Raw genomic sequence first — 18,702 nt, forward strand, 5'->3', positions numbered from 1 at the left:
TTCCTATTACCCAGAAGGTGCCCTTTACCTGTCTTTTTCCTTCCAATCAGGGGCTCACTCTTCTGGTTATTCTTGAGGGCAATGACTTGGATGGTGTACTCGGTGCCCGGTTCCAGACCTGATGGAAGGACAGATCATCACGTTATGTCTGTGGGCTCAGCTAGTCAAATGGGAGTTGACCTTACCAGGAGATGCAATTGGGAAGCAAGCGTCTTCTCTCTGGCTGGCCTTTTTGGCCTCCTGAAAGGTAAAATCGACTTCATTTTTTTTTCCACAAAACCCAAATACTCCACATATTGTGGCCACTTGGTAAATTAATAACTTTCCTATCAAATCTGACACCTGAAAAAGCACTTTTATGCTAACATCTTGTGGGTATTCTTTTACCATGTTGTCTTATTCGCCCTTTTGAATTCAAGAAAATCTATCAGCACCGTACACCACCAGTGGGATATACATTTGGGAGAGATCATTGCAGATTGTATACATGAATCTACTTAGGGCCTAATAACGAGATGGTCCTCAGTGGCAGGATCAATGAAAAGTTAGACAAAGGTAAGTACTCTGTAGGAGAGGGTGGCCAATCTCTGTGTGGCCCCTGTAGGAAGCCAATTCAACTCCTTCCATGAGTGATTCTATTTTCCTGTCCCCAAAGTTTCTAAAAAAGCAGTGTCTCTTTCTGGTATCTCTGTGTTCTATAAGATTTTCAAGTCCAGATGATATCCTGAAGAGAGTTTAAAAATTAAATCTCCTGGACAAAAATAATACCAGAGGCTTATGATCTTTCCCACTGAAATGGACAGCCCTGATTCCCCATTCCAGGCATGCTTTCCAGTATGGGTGGTTGGGAATCCCTTTGTCTCAAGACCCATTCTGTGAACCTGGGTAATGAAGGCAGTGGCAGGTGGCACTCTGGCAAGGCCTATTAGATCATCAGATCTTTAGAGAGCTAGTGGGGAAGACAGGATCTCAATTAGCTAGTTTGTTTTGAAAAATGTCTTTTTTCTAGGACAGGACTTTACAATTATCTGGCAAACATACAGCCAATAAAAAGATTCTAGTTATGCCATTAGACAGTATTAGAATTACTGTATTTTCATGAATCCGTGTCTTTTGAGATGTACTGAGCTCTACAGCTCCTTGATAGAAGATGCTTTTTGAAGTTACCAGAAATGGGGCTCCTTATTCTCATGATACAGCATCAAAGACACAGTTGGAATCTGCTAAGCACTTTGTGTGTCCTAGGGAGTCCGGCGGAAAATGGCAACAGGGAAGCAGCAATACCAGTGACAGTAGCCTCTGTGACACCAGGGCGGGGACGAGGGACCACTTCTCTGGGAGGGGACCCAGGCTTCTCATACTTGATGATGTAACCAGTAATCTTGGCACGGGGCGGTTGCCACGAGACCAGCAGGGAGTTGGGTGTGGTGGCCAGGAAGTGCAGGTTGGATGGTGCATCGATGGCTAAAAGAAAACAAGGTTAAGTCTCTAAGAAAGTGAATAACCAGGGAAATTATCCCCACACTCTTTTTCCACCCTTAGAAACAGACTTGAGAGAATCTGAGGGTTCTAATAACTATAAAAATGATTCACTGTCAGCCTGATTTTTGTTTCTTAAGTTCACATGACCCATCACGTTTAAGTCAGTGGCATTTCTCCAGCAAAAAAGTGGTTACCAGTGGAGGCGTCGATGACCACAGGGGAGCTCCGGGCGTTGTCATTCAGGGTGTACAAGTAGATCTTGTAGTCAGTGCCGGGTTGTAAACCTGCGATTTGTGAAGAGATGCTTTTTATCCGATTTTAATTTATCTAGAAAATTTTCAAACTCATCTGCAATTTTCATGGTTCCTCTATCATCCCATACGTATACAGACCACACAAGTGGTCCACATTTGAGCAATAAATTAGAGCCTGGCATGGTTGTTAACTGTTAATGAGAAACATTATCTCAAAAGGAAATCACTGATGCATACAAAGATACTGGCTAAAGTAAATTTTAAAATTAAAAAATGCTATGTTAAAAGTAGCTATCTCAGAGAAGGGCCTGGGTGGTACAGTCGGTTGAGCGTCCGACTCTTGGTTTTGGCTCGGGTCATGATAGGGTTGTGAGATGGAGCCCCACATCGGGCTCTGTGCTCAGCGTGGAGTCTGCTTGGGATTCTCTCCCTCTCCTTCTGCCCCTCTCCCGCTCTCTCTCTTTTTCTCTCTAAAATAAATAAATAAATCTTTAAAAAAAAAAAGAAGAAGAAGTAGCCGTCTTGGAGAATGAGGGGCAAGCACCTACTGAGTGTGTTTTCCCTTTATTGTCATCAGTCACTGGTAACTGGAATCAGAATTTTAAATCACAAAAAGACCTAAATTGAGCCAGATATTGAATATTCTCTGACTACAACTTGGATCTTTATTTTATTTTAAAATTTAATTATGTTTATAATAGAGGTTAATGTTAAGAACTGTATGCCACTATTGAGTTTCTTTTGGTTTTAAGCATTGTTAGATTTTTTTGATAAGAAAGGGTACATTGATAAAAGATTAAATTTAATAAATGGAACTCATGCCATATCTCTGGCAAACATGAGACAAAATCAGGCATTCACAGAATACAACTATTTCTAATCATAGTATGAAAGTAGGTTTTTAAAAATTATAGCTGGATTATTGTAAAACATTGGCAATAAATTTAATCAGTGTAAGTGGTAGAGTAACTGATAAGCTAATATATGTTGGGAATAGCAATCAACAAACACAGTCAGTACAGTGAATTCCCTGACCTGTGATGGTATAGCTCCGGACATCTGGCTTGATGGTTCTCTGAATTGGAGTCTGGCCGTTTGCTGGGATGGCATCAACTTGGAAGCCAGTGATTGTCTCAGTCTTGGTTCTCCAGCTAATGGTGATGGTGGTCTCGGTAGCATCTGTCACACGGGCCCTTCTTGGAGGGCTGACATCTGCACAAATCACAACCAGAGATCAGTGCCTGGATGACTCCTTTAGGGAAAGTTTTGATATTTTAAAATGTGTTTTTATTATATACTAAATATATCCATTTCTACACATAACTAATAACATATAGATTTTCTCCTATGGCATCTAGAAAGAAAGGTTGACAGTAATTAAAAAATATGAAAAGACTCACCTCGCATATCTTTTTTTTTTTTTTTAACTAAAAACCTTTACAGATGCTACCAGTGGTTCCCAAGTCTGGCTTTATACTCTCTACCAGTACCCCAATAAGTATTAAAATTATTAATATATTATAACATAACATAAGTGTAGTGGGAGTTACAATGATATGGCCAGCCAGCAATAATATATGTATGTATTGTTAGTACTTTGGTACAGAAATTGGGCCCAATTTCGCCCAGTACTTTCTGTACCATTAAGGTACAGCAGAAGCCAGTGTGTCCTCCCCAAACATTATGAAAACAAATTCCAACAAGTAGAGCATAAACTAGGTATCAGTCCTAGTTCATAACACTAACATGATAACGTTTTGGAGTGATTCTATTTACGTGCCAGTGCGCCACTTTCTGGAGGGGCATAAACAGTGACAACAGCAATTCAGAAAGAGATGGGCAAGCAAATCGGTTTCCAAGCTGGGATTCCTTCTTTTAACTTGGTGATCTAGAAAATCATTTACCATTTATGGAGAATGTTTGTTGATACTTAAAAGCTTGATTACTCACTCTCCAGAGTAGTGACGATTCCCTGAGCTGGTCTGCTTGTCAAAGTGTCCTTAAGGGCATAGACGCTCACTTCATATTTGGTAGCCACCTAGAAAGAAGGACACAGTAAACTTTAGCAAAGTGATCTTCTAAAGCACAGGTGTTTTCACTACAGCATTAGAAAGACACAACGGTTGTAAAAGAAAAAATAAACTAGCAAACCCACAGCACTATAAATTCCTAGATGAATTTCATTCCTACACTGCAGATGACCAACAACACATGTAAATTAAATGAATTTAAAAATGTGCTTAGGGACTTTTGGCTGCATTGGGCTGGTTGGCTCTTACTGTTGCAGTGGTGACCCACTTCATCCTGTCTTTCTGACTCTTAGCATCTGGAGGTCTTCCTACTCCTCTCAGCTCTTCCACCTAGATCCATAAGCCTGGGCCTTTCTTACAATCTCACTCTTTTTTTTTTTTCCGTCTACCCTCAACTCACCAACATGAGTGCACATCCAGCTCTGCCCCAATGCCCGCCTGGCCCCGAAGCACCCAGTTCTAGGGACTCTTCTCCAATGCCTGAGATTTATGGGCCTGAAGAAAATTATGCGTTCCTGCAAATGTCATCTGCTGAGACACCCCACGCAGAGACCGTCTCTCCTCTTCCTTCCTCCATGGATCTGCTTGTTCAGGACAGCCCCGACTCCTCCACCAGTCCCAGGGTAAAACTACCACCCACTTCTGGAGAGGAGAGAACAGTGAGGAAGGAAGCTATGGCCCAGGGCAAGAAACAGAAGATCAGAACCGTATTCTCTCAGACCCAACTCTATCTCCTCAATGATTGATTTCAGAGACAGAAATACCTCAGTCTCCAGCAGATGCAAGAACTTTCCAACATTCTGAACCTTAGCTATAAGCAGGTGAAGACCTGGTTCCAGAACCAGAGAATGAAATGTAAGAGGTGGCAGAAAAACCATTGGCCAAAGGAGAACAAGAGTGTGACTCAGCACAGCAACCGCAGAACACCCAGGCTTCTATTCCTACCACCAGGGATACCTGAGGAACACTTCCGGAAACCTTCCAATATGGAGCAACCAGACCTGGAATAACCTGAATTGGAGCAACCAGACCTGGAACAGCCAGTCTTGGAGCAACCACTCCTAGAACGGCCAGTCTTGGAGCAACCATTCCTGGACCAGTCAGACCTGGTACCCCCAAGCCTGGAACAATCAGCTCCAGAACTATGGAGAGGAATCCCTGCAGCCCCAGATCCAGTTCCAGCAAAATTCCATCAGCGATTTGGAGTCCATCTTAGAAACTTCTGGGGAAAGCCATAGTGTAATACAACAATCTGCTAAGTATTTTAGTACCCAGCAAATAATGGATTTGTTCCCAAATTACTCTGTGAACATACAGCCTGAAGATGTGTGACGATGAGTATATTATTCGATCTCAATTCGGGCAGTGGCTGTATTACTTCTCCTAGGCTTTGCCTTTTGTCCTATATATCTCTGCCTCGATATTTTTGTTTCCCATTATTCTTATTGTGTCCATTGAGGGGGTACGATTGGAGTCAAAGAGGTTTCAGTAGCATTGGCTGTTATGGACAACATGATAAAAGGTGTTTCTGGCTAGAGATAACCAGATACAATCCTAATGTGGATATCTTTAGGCTCTAGAATCTAACCTCAAGAATAGGAAGTGAAGATACAAAGACGTGTGATGAAGGATAATTTGTATTTTCTGAGATTGTGAGGCTTTTCTTGTTAATAACCTCAATTTTTAATGGTGAAGGGTTAAACTATAATGTGCTTCATTGATTTCCTCTGTCCCTTGTGATGTTTTACTAGAACTGTTAATTTGTTCATTATTCTAGTATTTGTAGAAAGATGTTTTGCATTTTAATGTATCATGATAATAGTACCAGTCTGGCTGACTGGATTATAGGTTTAAGTACAAATAAATAAAATACCCACTTTAAAAAAAAAAGTGCTTAGGGTTAACACTAAGTAAGCTATAACTTACATTCTTACACTGAGCTGATCCAAAATGGGGGAAATGGGTATTAGCCTGTTTTTCTCCTTTATGATCTGACAGATGCCAATCATGAATTTGTGTGATCATGGAGAGGCAGAGAGAATGCTTTCTTCTCTCTCTGAAACCTCTTTCTGTCATTTCTCCTGAAATTGGCCTTATTTTAAGAAGTACATCAATTTCCTAGATTCCTGGCTAGTTTTCCACATGTGCGTGTAAAGGATTATAAATGTTTCAATGAAGGGAGGGTCAGGTAGGTTGGTACGAACTAGAAAATATTCCTTGCCAAGGTAACAGAGCTCAGAAAATGCATAACCAAAGTGGATTTATGCATTCAGCCTATGGACATATGAATTGCGGCCCCCCCCCATACACACATAAAGCCTTTTTAAAATAAACAAAATGAATATACATTTAGAGAGCTATGAAAAATCCAACACTATTTATAAAAGTCCATCCCAGACAATCATCTGGAAGAGCTTAGGTCAATATAGAGAATTCTACTTGACACAAAATTACAATAAAATTATTTGATGGCAGAGGCAAAGAACACAGTAAGATTTATTATGATATTTTACCTCCACCACCTTAAACTGTGAAAGAGATAACTACAGTTGATCCTTGAACAACGGAGGGGTTAATGGTGCCGACCCCCTGCACAGCTGAAAATCTGCTTATAACTTTTGAGTCCCCCAAAACTTAACTAATAAAAGTTGTACTGTTAACCACAAGCCTTACTGATAAGTAGTTGATTACCACATACTTTGTATGTTATTTGCATTATATACTGTATTCTTACAATAAAGTAAGCTGGAGAAACCAAAATGTTATTAATAAAATCCAAAAAAGAGAAAATACATTTATAAATCCTGTACTATAAAAAAAAAAAATCCGCGTCTAGAAGTGGACCCACACAGTTCAAAACCATGTTGTTCAAGGGCCAACTGTACTTTATTCCAATGAAAAAGGGCACTTCTTACCATGAGTCCTGACACAACCACAGATGAGCTGTCAGGAGCAAGGTTGATTTCTTTCATCGGTCCAGTCTTCTCCTTGGGGGTTACCCGTACTCGATATCCTGTGAGCTGAACATTGGGTGCCGTCCACTGGGCAGTAAGGCTTGTCGGCGTGACCTGAGTGAACGTCAGGTCGGCTGGTGCAGGAATGGCTGTCAGGAGGGTCATTGGTTAGAGTTATCTTATAGGAACTGGAGAAGAGGGAAAATAAAGTGAATTCCAAGAAGTTTGGTTAGGTGGGTTCCCTGGTCAAGCAAAGATTCGGTATGAGCAAGTACAAAAAGGGATGCAAAATAAAGAAAACGTTTGCTGAAAAAATGTGTTCTATATCTACCAATTCTCAGAATCACTGGAGGCACTTGGGTAACCATGCCAGAAGTCTAAGAGACTTTAGGTTTTAGAAGTCATTTTTTGTTTGGTTTGGTTTGGTTTGGTTTTCTGCTTTCCCTTAAAAAAAAAAAATAAAAATGGCTTATTGGCCATTAGGATTGATTTTCCATTTGTATGGAAAGATGAGCAATAGCCCTTTTCCTAGATAAATGATCTTTGCATGGAAAACCATTTCACAGAGTATTCCATCCCCAAAAAGATAGAATTATGTTTTTATCCTCTTTATTTGAACCCCACAGCAGATAGTGCTGCTAAATTTGAAGTATTCTCTGTGGTGCAGCATAAGAAGAAAACTGGCTCACAACAGAAGCAGAAAAGAGAAGCAAAGAGCAATAATACAGATAGTCCCCCCCAGGGTTTATGCTGTCACAGGGACACAAATTTAGCATTCCACTCTGCTTCAGAAACAAAGCACAAGCGGATAAAGTATTGTGGAAAGCATTCGCCCTAAACCAGCTCCTATGTGTCCGGTTCTCAATTCTTTAAGCAAATCACACACCCCGCACATGATCTCTAACCAAAGAAGGAAGGTCTTACCTACGTGTTCTCAGAATCATGCTGCTAGAAAATGGCCCAGTTTGGATTCCTTTTTTAGAATAAGTTCTAGGATGCCAAACTTCTTTCCTTTATGCACAGTGAGTATAACCACAGGGAGTCAGAGTTTAGGGAATAATCCATAATTTTAGTATCATCTTCAAATGTCTCACTTTAGGGCCTTATTTATAAGCCAAGCCACTCTAAAACCTCCCTGTATTAGACTGTACCTGAATATCACCTAAACTTTATAGTTTATGACGATTCTTTTTTAAAGAGGGTCTTTCCTAATAGAAAGGCTGCTTTTTTTTATTCTTCTTTTTTTTTCCCCTTTATAGGGACTCAATAGCCCGCTCAAGTAGAACTCATTCAGCAGGGCATAAAGCTGCTGTGCCCGTGAGCACCCAGTGGTGCGGTTAACGATATACCTGTGGACTGGGTTCCAATCAGGGGCTGGCTCTCCATATCATCGTGCAAGGCCACCACACTGACTGTGTACTCAGAACCCGGCCTGAGGCCTTGCAGCTCTGCGGTGTCTTCTTCACCATCAGGTGCAGGGAATAGCTCACGGATTCCATCCTCAGGGCTCGAGTAGGTCACCCTGTACCTGGAAACTTGCCCCTGTGGGCTTTCCCAAGCAATTTTGATGGAATCGACATCCACATCAGTGAATGCCAGTCCTTTAGGGCGATCAATGTCTGTTAGGCAAATTAATGGTAAGAGGTTATGTGAAAAGCAAGTTGTGAAATAAGCATTTTTATAACGTGCAAAGCAGTTCTGCAGATACCATTTTCTCGGATTAATTCAATTCCAATTAACCCACTATCAAATGGAAAAATTACTTGACACATGATTAAGTTTCTTTTGGTTTAGAAAAGATTTAATGTTACATCACTTATTAAGACGTAGGTGTATGTGAGACACATAGGCACCTTGCAAAATGTCCCCACAGGGAGGATTTATTCATATTAATTTTACGATATTCTACCAAGATTCATTTTTGCAGTGTGATGTTAGTCTCACAGACCTGGATTTTCTATACCTTGGAAGTGGCAAGGTTGATTTTCAACGTTAGGTTCAGATTATTATAATCTTTCTTTAACTCTTCTCTCCCCCCTCTATTATTTACATTAAATGTGCTCCAGACAGTTTTCCAAATGCTCCAAACATAACACCTTCATGAAGCACGCTGCAATCAACTTTACCATCCAGTCGTAGAAAAGAAGGTCCAGGCAAAATATTTTTGTAGATTTGCTATAGGCAAATGAGATTTTGCTGAGGCCATATGAGCAAAAGAAATTCGAAGCACAGCAACTAGGATAGTTCCACAACTTCTTTCCCTGGATGTTCATTGCTTAGCACCAAGAAGGAAAAATGTCTGTAAAGGGCTCAGCTCAAGATAACGAACTAACCGAGTTGGCTTTCTCTAGGTGTAATTGCAAAAGACATGAGGAAGGCATACAGATGCCTAAGAACAAAACTGACTTTGAAAATGGGAAAGAAGCATTGGTTACGTACTCGTTACTGCAGTTTGAACCAGAGGCTGACTCTCTCCATTTCGATTCTGAGCATAGACACTAACCACATACTCCACTGTGGGCTGCAAACCTTCAATGGTCATTTCTGTTTGATCTGCAAAGGGAGTAAAAAGCAAATGCAGGATCTGTGTCATCCACTGTAAGGCCAGTTAAGTGGCTGTCCGAGTTTGGTAATAAATGCCTGGTGGCCTGGATTTTTCATTTGTAGATTTCTCATGAAAACATGGATGAGTCAGATATGATTTCTCTTGGACAGATATGTTCATTGCTAATACAAATCGCCATACTGGAGTAAAGTCAAACTAAAGGATCCACTCTAAAATTTAATATGATGTCTCCAACAATGACTGATGCTGCTCTCGGAAAAAATGAAAATTAGTTTGATTTTAAGATATTGCCTTAGGATCCTAATTTTACCAGGATTTTATATGAAAACAAAAACAAGAGCTAAAAGGATCTTAAAAAGTTAGGCCACCTCTCTCCTTTGTGTGCATGACTAAATAAAACCACAAAGAGAGATCTAATAATGCAAGATGTCCATACCAACAAACAGAACTACGCATGTAAAATGAGGAATGCACTTCTCCTAAAAATTCTGCTGTGGAGGGAGTCTGTAACAATCTCAAGCCCCGAATTCACAGATGGGGAAACTTTGACATATGATATGAAAATGTACAGTACTCAGACCTAGGTGGCCACGTATTTTAAAAAGCATATGTGTGGCCCTCTTCTGTTTATCGTGATGAATGGGAGATGCTGGTTATTCTTACCTGGACCTGCAGTTTTCGTTTTTGATGGTCCTGAGCCATTTTTGGGAGTTGTGGTCACTCTGTAACCAGTAACAGGGGAACTTGAAGGCAGCCACCTCACACTAATGCTGTTGTCCTGAACATCAGTCACTTGCATCTGGGATGGTTTGTCAATTTCTACAAATAAGAACAAGGAGAAACCAGTGAGGCCCCAGTCGGTGGGGACAAGAACGGACAAGGCTTTTTCCAGTCCTGGTAGGCACGGAAAGATCTCTCATCACTATTAATCACTCCCAGGTGTTTCTTTTGCAGAAACACCGAGATTGCCTTTGGGAGGTGGGGCACGCATCTAGGTACCATTACCTATTTTCAAGATGGCTGTTTCATTCACGAAGAAACTATGTTCCAAGTAGGTGTTTGTCTTCTTACCTTATCAGCTCATTCATTCATTCATTAACAAATATTTATTGAACACCCTTATGCCTGTCTCTGTTGTAGGCACATGGAATATATCCGTTAACAAAATAGACAAAATCTCTGCCCTTTGCGGTGCTTCTTCGAATATCTGGCTCAAAACTCTGTTAGCTGTCTGTGTTGCTTCATCTTATTCAAAAAGAAAAGCAATTCCACAACGAGGAAAATACCTTGGGAGAACATTGCAAACCTAACCGAGTAAATATTCCTCTGTCTCCCCGGAGGAGGAGTCAGTACCTGTTCGATAATCAATGGAAATCGGCTTGCTGCTTGCCGGGCTGTCTCCACGGCCAGTGACAGCATGCACGGTGATGGTGTAGTCCGCTCCAGGTTTAAGGCCACTGATGGTAGCTGTGGACTTGCTCCCAGGCACAGTGAACTCCTGGACAGGGCTACTTCCTCCTGTGTGAAAAGGGGTTAGTTCAAAGCGTGAGGGGCTGAGAAATAGTTGGGGATTGCTGAGTCACGACATCCACATACTGAGACAGCAATTAGTCACACCTTTGATTATTCCCTTTAAAAGAGTATTATTAATAGGGCCCACACAGAAACATACTTATTTATGCATGTACTGAACCTTAATAAGTGTGTAAAAACTGGAAGAAAATTGCAGTTAATGCTATTTTAACATTCCAGCTTTAAAATGTCACTGAGTTGTGGATTAACATTAGAAGGAGAAAGAAGGTAAGTCCTCAACCCAGGATGGCATATATTGTGCTCCTTTTTCAAAATATTAATGTAACACATTCATGTTAAATAAAATTCTGAAAATACAGGAATGTAAAAAAAAATACAAATTACTTATTTCACCACTGATCATATATTTGTGAATTTGTAATTCTTTCTTCCTCAGCTCTACTGTTCCTCCTTTAGTATTATACAAACAACTTTGTATCTTGGTTTTGCCACCAATTAGAGCATACATATTTTTTTCACATATTCCTGGAAGAGACAAGTTTCCATTGAATGGACTTGCCAAAGTCTCTTTAAATATTCATCCGCCCTTGGGTTTTGAGGTTGCCCACAACAGAATCTGACTTGATTGGAGTGAAATAGCATTTACTAACGCACCTGTTTCTCCATAGGTGATCCTATAATATCTCACTGTGACGGCAGGAGCATCCCAGCTGATCAACACGCTGGTGGGGGTTGCAGCAATGACTTCCAGGTCCCTTGGAACATCAGAAACTAGAAAAACAAGGGAAAGTTTCCATATCTATAACTTTCAAACGATGCCCAGATTCACTCTGCTCATTTTTTCAGATAGCTGCCTTTATAATTCCTGCATATAATAATGTAAATATTATGTAAAATTAGCAGAAATAAAAATTATGAACAATTCAAGGTAAGCAGTTAAGGAAGCAATTCAAATTGTGATAAAATGATTATTATAAATTTATTGAAGCATTTTTTTTTCTTCAACTTTTTATTTTGAAAAATTTTAAAACAGAGGCGCCTGGGGTGGCTTAGTCGGTTAATCGTCCGACTTGATCTCAGCTCAGGTGTTGATCTTAGGGTCGTGAGTTTGAGCTCCACGCCGGGCGTGGAGACTACTTAAAAAAAATTAAAACAACAGAGAAGTTACAAAAATAATATAATGAATGCCTATATCCCCTTCTCTTGGGCATTTGCTAATTGGTAACATTTGCCACATTTGCTTGTCTCTCTTTCTGTGTCTTTCTCTTTTTGTTAATCCATTTGAGCCCGAGGTACAGGTATCATGATGTTACTTCTCCCCTAAGTACCTCAGCATCTATCTCCTAAAAATACTGACGCTATTTCATTAAAATAATTCTGTTTTTAAGGGAACTTTGAAAGAGGGATTTTCTTAATATTTTGAATAAAACTTTGGGTATTGGAAATGTATCAATATCTATATCCAGTGAGAAGTTTCCTGTGATAAAAAAATTATCTTCAATAGAGTCTAAGAAGGAGATTTTCTCTACATATTCTCTCAATTCTCTCTCCATGCCTCATAACCACAATCTATTTTTTTAAAAGATGATGACTCAGACAACACAAAGCTGTTTCCCAGAAGATACCAGCTGCCCAGAAAGTCCTCTGAGTTTCTTTGCAGACCAGAAAACAAGTTACCTGTTGACTGTTGGCCATTCAAGGGAGGACTTTCTTCTCTGCCATTCAGAGCAACAATGCTGACCACATATTCTGTGCCCGGATTGAGATTGGTGAGGGTGATGGAATTCCGAGAGGGGGGCACTCGGTCTTCCCGAGGTCTTCCACCGGTGTGCTCGGGATGATGGCGAATGCGATAGCCAGTGATGGTGGCTCGAGGAGCAATCCAATGGACAGTGAAAGAGTTGGTAGTGATATCAGAGAAGTCAATGCCAGATGGGGAATCAAGGCCTGTTTTTCCCACCCAGGGGTAAAAAAAGACATCACCAGTTTAGGAGATGAGGAAGAACATAGGGAAGAATGTCCTTTCTCATTAGCACAACAAATTGCCATAAACCTTAGGCCATGATGCACTGATTCTAAGCCACACATAAATTTCAAAATCATAAACTGAACCAGTTCCAATGGCCACCTCAAGCTTTCTTTTCTTTATTCTAAGTAATCCGAGTGATTTATATGTGTCGTTACCAAAGGTTTCTGTATCACTTTTGAAGACAGGTGTTTAAGATATTCTGGGAATTGTTTTCAAATGCTTCAGTGTTCAAGTATTCTATGGTTCTATCCTGTAAGTGTGTCACTCAAAATAAGGCAAGATATGCCCACTCTCAAGTTAAGTGTTTGGTTCTCAAAGAAGCTTTCTGCACTCAAGAGGAAATTGATAGGTCAACAGGGTAGTAATAATGCCAAACATAAAGCTCTCAAAAATGTCCATCATCCTGGACAAATTACAATGCAGGTAAATCCTCATGAATTGAAAATTTAGTGTACTGCAGAAAAATTAATAAGAATTTAGAGTTTATCTCAAATTCAAATCATTTAATCTCTCTGGGCCTTCCAGAACATTTTTATTTTAGTAAAAGTAAATTGAGATATCACAACTCCTCTTTGGAACCAAGTGGACTATAATAAATAAATTAATGGATACACCACATCGCACTTTTTTAAAAGAGAAAAATTAATAGAAGCCCTCATATTAAGGAAGAAATGTAATGTTACAGGATTCGGTTCAACTTATTTACATAGCAAATGGATAGTTCATCAAGCAGAAAAAAGAGAGAAACTTGTTGGCTTAGCAAAGGAGGGAAAAGACTTCCATGACAATTTCAGTGTTGGGTCAGCCTTAGATAGAGCTGCCTAATGAGAAGAAATGTTCACCATCTCTAAATTATAAGGATTATATTACTCTTGGGAGATTTTTTAAAAGGATAGACAACAATGTTTCTGGACTATTTTGAGTCCTCTCTGGAAGCCTAGAGTATAATCTTAGTGACTGAAAGTCAGGGTAATACTTGCAGAAGTGTCATTTAATTTTTAAGACCAGTGATCAGAAAGTCATGACAAGGCTATAAGCACCATTACCACCACAAAAATGGAGATACATTTTTAGAAGCAGCATTCTATTTTGCTATTTAAAATTGGTAGGTAAAAGCTATTTGATCAGCATACTGCCAACATGACTCACCTGTTTTCTGTCTTCCTCTAAGCGGCATGCTCTCGTGCTGTTCGTACACACTGGAGACACTGACCAAATATTCTGTGCCAGGCAGCAGATCTGAAGAGGCAAAGGGGACTTATTTTTAAATTGTGCTCAAAAGCATGAAAAAAGCAAAGCGCTCTTAGGACTATTTCAATGGATAAAACAACATACACAGAAGCTGAGTCCCGTAACCTACTTATACTGACGTGAATGTTGCTACCTGGAAGTAGGCTGTAATGAGTTGATAAGGAAAGGTCACCTTGCCCTCTAACGTCTCTAAGCCCTACCCTCAGACGCACTTCTCAGAGTATGCAATACTATGCAATACTATGCAATACTATGCATCTTATCTGCAATAAGATGGTTGCTGCCACGTAGTATTATCTCTGTCATCCACTTTATATTACGTCTGTTGAGGGCATGTGATGATAATGACCACGGCACTGTGGATTATCACTGACTCGTCACCAACAACCCTAGCAAGCAGTTTGCTACTATTTAAAGCAGACTTGCGGCCATACGATAAAGTGCAAATATTTAAAGTGTACAGTTTTGACAGGTTTTGGCATATGTATGAACTTGTGAAATCATCACCACATTCATGACAATGAACGTATCCATCACCTCCAAAACTTTGGTTTACAACTATCCCCATTTTACACATGAGAAAATGGAGGCACAGAGAAGTTGTCTTCTTTGACATACTTGCCTGAGATCATAAAGGATTTGACCTAGGCCAAGACCAGTGGCCTTAATAATTAACCTTTACTGGAAAAGAGTCATAGTCCATGGGAAAGTGATTGGTTCTGCCATATTAAAGTAAAAACAAAATACTGAAAAAATTACATATGCTTTCCTGAGTATCCTCTTCTCTCATTTTGAGGTCCCCAAAAAAGTACAGAGTAAGGGTTCTATTCTTTGATTTCTTACTCGGTAGACCCCATTCCCCTCCACACCATTTTGTAGAGGCCCCTGCAAGGCTTGTATGCTCAGACTCCACTTTCCTTATCCCTGCTTGCCCAGGGGTAATTTACTTAACCACTACAAACCTCAGTTGCTTCATCTATAAAACTGGGTAATAACGGCTTTTCTGGGGGGAGACGGGACTTTGCAAACTAGAGCAGGATCTAGAATATGTTAGAACACATGATGAACATGTGACTAGTCAGTGGGGCAGACAGTGGTCCTGAAGCAGGGGCTGCGTCCTGAGCGATGCTGTAACTACTTATTCCGGAGTGCTCCAGAACAGAAACGAGAGCCTGTCGATATGCAGATATAAGGACATTCTCACCCTCAGTCATGAAATGAGAAGCCAAGACTACGGTCATGTTGAGCTGCCTTTCCTGCTCTAAAATATGTTCGCAACATAGAGAATGTTTTCAGACCATCCTTTGGTACTGTACCTAAATGTGAGCTCTTTCTTTGCTTGTGTGGAAACCAAGGCTGTTCTCATGTGTTTACTTTCCTATTCCAGTGAGAAGGACGAGAACAGACATTGACAGGAAACACAGCCCCATGTCTCAGCCTCCTTCTATTTTCTTTAATCAACGATGTCTATTTCAAAAAGGTAGGATCTAGAAAGACACAATTTCCATAAATGGTTGCTGTTTTTCTAGGTCCTCAGCCTTCAGAGAAATCCTGCCAACAGATTCTTTCTGAAGTACCAGTTACACTTCTGGCTCTTTCTTCAAAGCAGCGTCCTGATCTATCCTAACAAGTCACTCTTTCTATGTTTTCAAACGCTAGAGATTACCTGCTCGACACCTTTTTCTTTTTAAAAAAATGAGACTAAAACAGATATGGTGACACTATTTTCAATCCTCAGTTGTTTCTCTCTCCAAACATTTAGATTTAGTCATACATTTTCTCTTGACATTTGTTTATTTTTATGTGCTCATCTGGAAGCAGAATTTGTTTGAAGTCTTCGAACTTCGCTGCTGGTGTTTTTCTAGTGTGATCTTTAAAAAGTAGATCTCAAAGATACATACATGAAAATAGCAATAAACATGACATCCTTCAAAAGGCACAGAGCGGCACATCCTATTTGGAGTTTAGCTTATAGTCTTGATCTTAGTTGTTCCTACCTGAGAACTTGGAATTCTTTCCTGGGGCTCTAGCTTAGGATTTATTGAACAGATACAGTTGACTGCTTACTTGTTAAGACCACTGCATTGTCTGAAGGAGAGATTGACAACTCTGCAACATCTTCCTCATTTTTCACAGGTGAGTAGCGCACCAGGAAGTTGGTCAATTCAATGGACGGAGGTGGGGCCCAGGTGACACGCATAGTGTCTGGACCAACATTGGTGAATCGCAGGTCACTGGGAGAAGGGACAGCTGGTTTCAAATAAGAAGGAAGACCAGGTTAAGGTAATTTAAAATGAAAGCTAACAAAAATAGCTGGAAAGGTAAAAAACAGTATTTCATGCATAAAGGAAATGAGTCATCATCATGCAAATAGTCTAAATCTAATCTAAATCATAGTGAACTACTGTTAAAAATAAAACACTACACACAGTACTGTTAGGCCCCTTTAACCTTTCTGCCATCAGTACATATGAACGAATAATTTGCATCTACTTTCAACTATGTGGATTTTAAGTACATTATTAATACCACTGACAGTTATTTTAACCCAGGCTGAAGAGGCTTAAGTTGCCACACAGCAAAGAGAAACACAGCGGTACTTTCCGAAGAACCACATGCACACAGACAAAAAGACAAGAGGGTCCTGAATTTCCCCGGACACGGGGTGACTACAGCTCCCGCCATCGCTACAATCCCACTCCGTGAATTCTACCTACAAGTGAAAAGGTTCATGCAATTGGTTCTCGGCATGTTTCTTACCATGCAGGGCAGAGAACCTTTGTAATGTTGCATGCTCAGCCCCAGGCTGGTTAAAGAGGAGTTTCTTTACCTAGACAGGGCAAGGCAATCCACCGTGCTCCAGTTTCTTTTTCTCCTATGTCAAAACAGCCCCCTTCCAATCCACCCTAAATTTGACTGGGTTTTTAGTCAACTACAAAGAAGGAACATGGTAGGGTTTATCAAAGAGTAGAAGGAAGAGCATCACGGTACATTTTGGAAGTACCTTTCTTATTAACCGGTGCTCATTGCCCAACTCGGTATTCACGTAAGATACGTTGAAAAAAAACCTCCAGGTCTGCAAATTCATTTAACCTTTGCCATCTTGTATGGAACAGATCAGATCTCTCTAGCTTTCTGCACCTTTGTGGTTTAAATGGAAGTGTATTTAAGACCACGTGCATATGCCTTTGACCAATCAGTTTAGCATATACATCCAATCCCTTACCCGCCCCCAACCCACCCTCCCTTTCGTAAGCGAGGGCAAATTGCTGGCTTTCCCTGTGAAACGTCCATCTTTAACCAGAGTGACTGGTGGCAGCATGCAACACCATCCATGTCTCAAACACAGAAGTTTTCAAAATTCACCCGTTTGCTGTGTCAGTGTAGTAGGGGCACTCTCTCCGCCATTAATGAGAGTGATAACGCTGATGTCATAGTCAATGCCCGGCTCCAGCCCTGTAACTGTGTAGTATCCTACTGAGGAGTCCACAAAATCTTCAAAAATAGGGATACCTTCTCCTGCCGCAACTACTGTGATGCGGTACCCAATAATGGTGGAAGAGTTTAGCGGGGTCCACCTCAGGCCGATGCTTGAATCGGTTATATCAACAAAGCTTAGGTCAGTGAGTTGGGGCACCTCTATTGAGTTACAAAGCAAGGGGGGGGGCAAAAGGAAGATAGAGGCAAAAAAGAGGGAAAAAAAAAACAGTGTACGTCAGGTTACTAGTGGCAAACTTGACAGAATGTTAAAGCAATGATGGTAATATGCGATCTTTTCCCAATGTTCCAAAAAGACGTCCCAAGCATCAGGAATATAGTTTGCTTCCCTCGGAGAATAAAACAGGTTACAATATTCTTAGGGATTTTCTTGCATTTGAAAAGTAAACAGTAGGGTTTGAACCTCTCAGGTTCTTAAAAATTATAGGGCTGTTTAGGATGTCAAAACCATTCTTAGAACCTAGACATAATATCTTTAAGTATCAGCAATGCTTTTTTAAAAAAAGAAAAAAAAGCCAAAACTTTTTTAGTAGGAAAACAGAGCTTGCATGAAGAAGGTTAAAAAAAAAAAATGGTAGGTGAGTTTTTCTTTCTTTTCCCATAGAAAAAACTCAAGACAACATTATGGCCATAATGCTAACGCATTATGAACATATGGTGTGAAATGTGCCGTTCAAAAGCACATTCAGGAGGAAGACAGACTTGAGTCCAAGACCACTGCCAATATTTTGTATGATTCATAATCAAAGTTATTTAATCAGCATTAGTAAAAGCATTCTACCAAATAGTGCAAAGGAGAACACAATCTGTCCAATGCTTTCATTCTGTCACAATCCAATTTTGGACAAATAACAAACCTATCCCTAGATAGGTCTTTTCAATGTCGTCTTTCAATCCACAAGAAAGAACACCCGAAGGTATGGCCTTTCTTTATTTTTTTTTTCAATCTTATAAAGGAAGGATTTGAAACTGCAAGATGAAGAATTGAACGTGTCAACCAAGGGCTATGTCAATGCTCACATATGGAGATAGGTACGATTTTATAGACAGCTGTTGAAATTTGATATGGACTGTAACATCAGGGACAAATGCGCCGATGGGATGC

At 40.2% G+C, this 18,702-nt stretch overlaps 1 protein-coding gene and 1 pseudogene across 18 annotated transcripts in view; one reads left to right on the forward strand and one right to left on the reverse strand.

The window, feature by feature from the left end:
* Nucleotides 1-18,702, reverse strand: part of FN1 (fibronectin 1) — a 66,474-nt gene that overhangs the window by 11,778 nt on the left and 35,994 nt on the right. For 5 of the 18 annotated variants that reach the window (XM_044913749.1, XM_044913745.1, XM_044913741.1 and 2 more), the window contains exons 25-38: nt 16,167-16,349; nt 13,998-14,087; nt 12,497-12,766; nt 11,474-11,590; nt 10,640-10,804; nt 9,950-10,105; nt 9,160-9,273; nt 8,070-8,339; nt 6,682-6,869; nt 3,687-3,774; nt 2,772-2,948; nt 1,677-1,766; nt 1,285-1,464; nt 29-118 (exon numbers count right to left, since the gene is read on the reverse strand). In XM_044913749.1, coding sequence (XP_044769684.1) covers nt 29-118; nt 1,285-1,464; nt 1,677-1,766; nt 2,772-2,948; nt 3,687-3,774; nt 6,682-6,869; nt 8,070-8,339; nt 9,160-9,273; nt 9,950-10,105; nt 10,640-10,804; nt 11,474-11,590; nt 12,497-12,766; nt 13,998-14,087; nt 16,167-16,349 — 2,178 coding nt within the window. Of the gene's footprint in view, nt 1-28; nt 119-1,284; nt 1,465-1,676; nt 1,767-2,771; nt 2,949-3,686; nt 3,775-6,681; nt 6,870-8,069; nt 8,340-9,159; nt 9,274-9,949; nt 10,106-10,639; nt 10,805-11,473; nt 11,591-12,496; nt 12,767-13,997; nt 14,088-16,166; nt 16,350-17,465; nt 17,739-18,702 lie in introns of all 18 variants that reach the window. The other 13 variants (XM_044913748.1, XM_044913744.1, XM_044913740.1 and 10 more) reach the window with 3 other exon arrangements.
* LOC110592313 lies at nt 4,141-5,173 on the forward strand (annotated as a pseudogene).

The sequence above is a fragment of the Neomonachus schauinslandi genome, chromosome 3, assembly GCF_002201575.2.
Source record: "Neomonachus schauinslandi chromosome 3, ASM220157v2, whole genome shotgun sequence".
Classification (NCBI taxonomy): domain Eukaryota; kingdom Metazoa; phylum Chordata; class Mammalia; order Carnivora; family Phocidae; genus Neomonachus; species Neomonachus schauinslandi.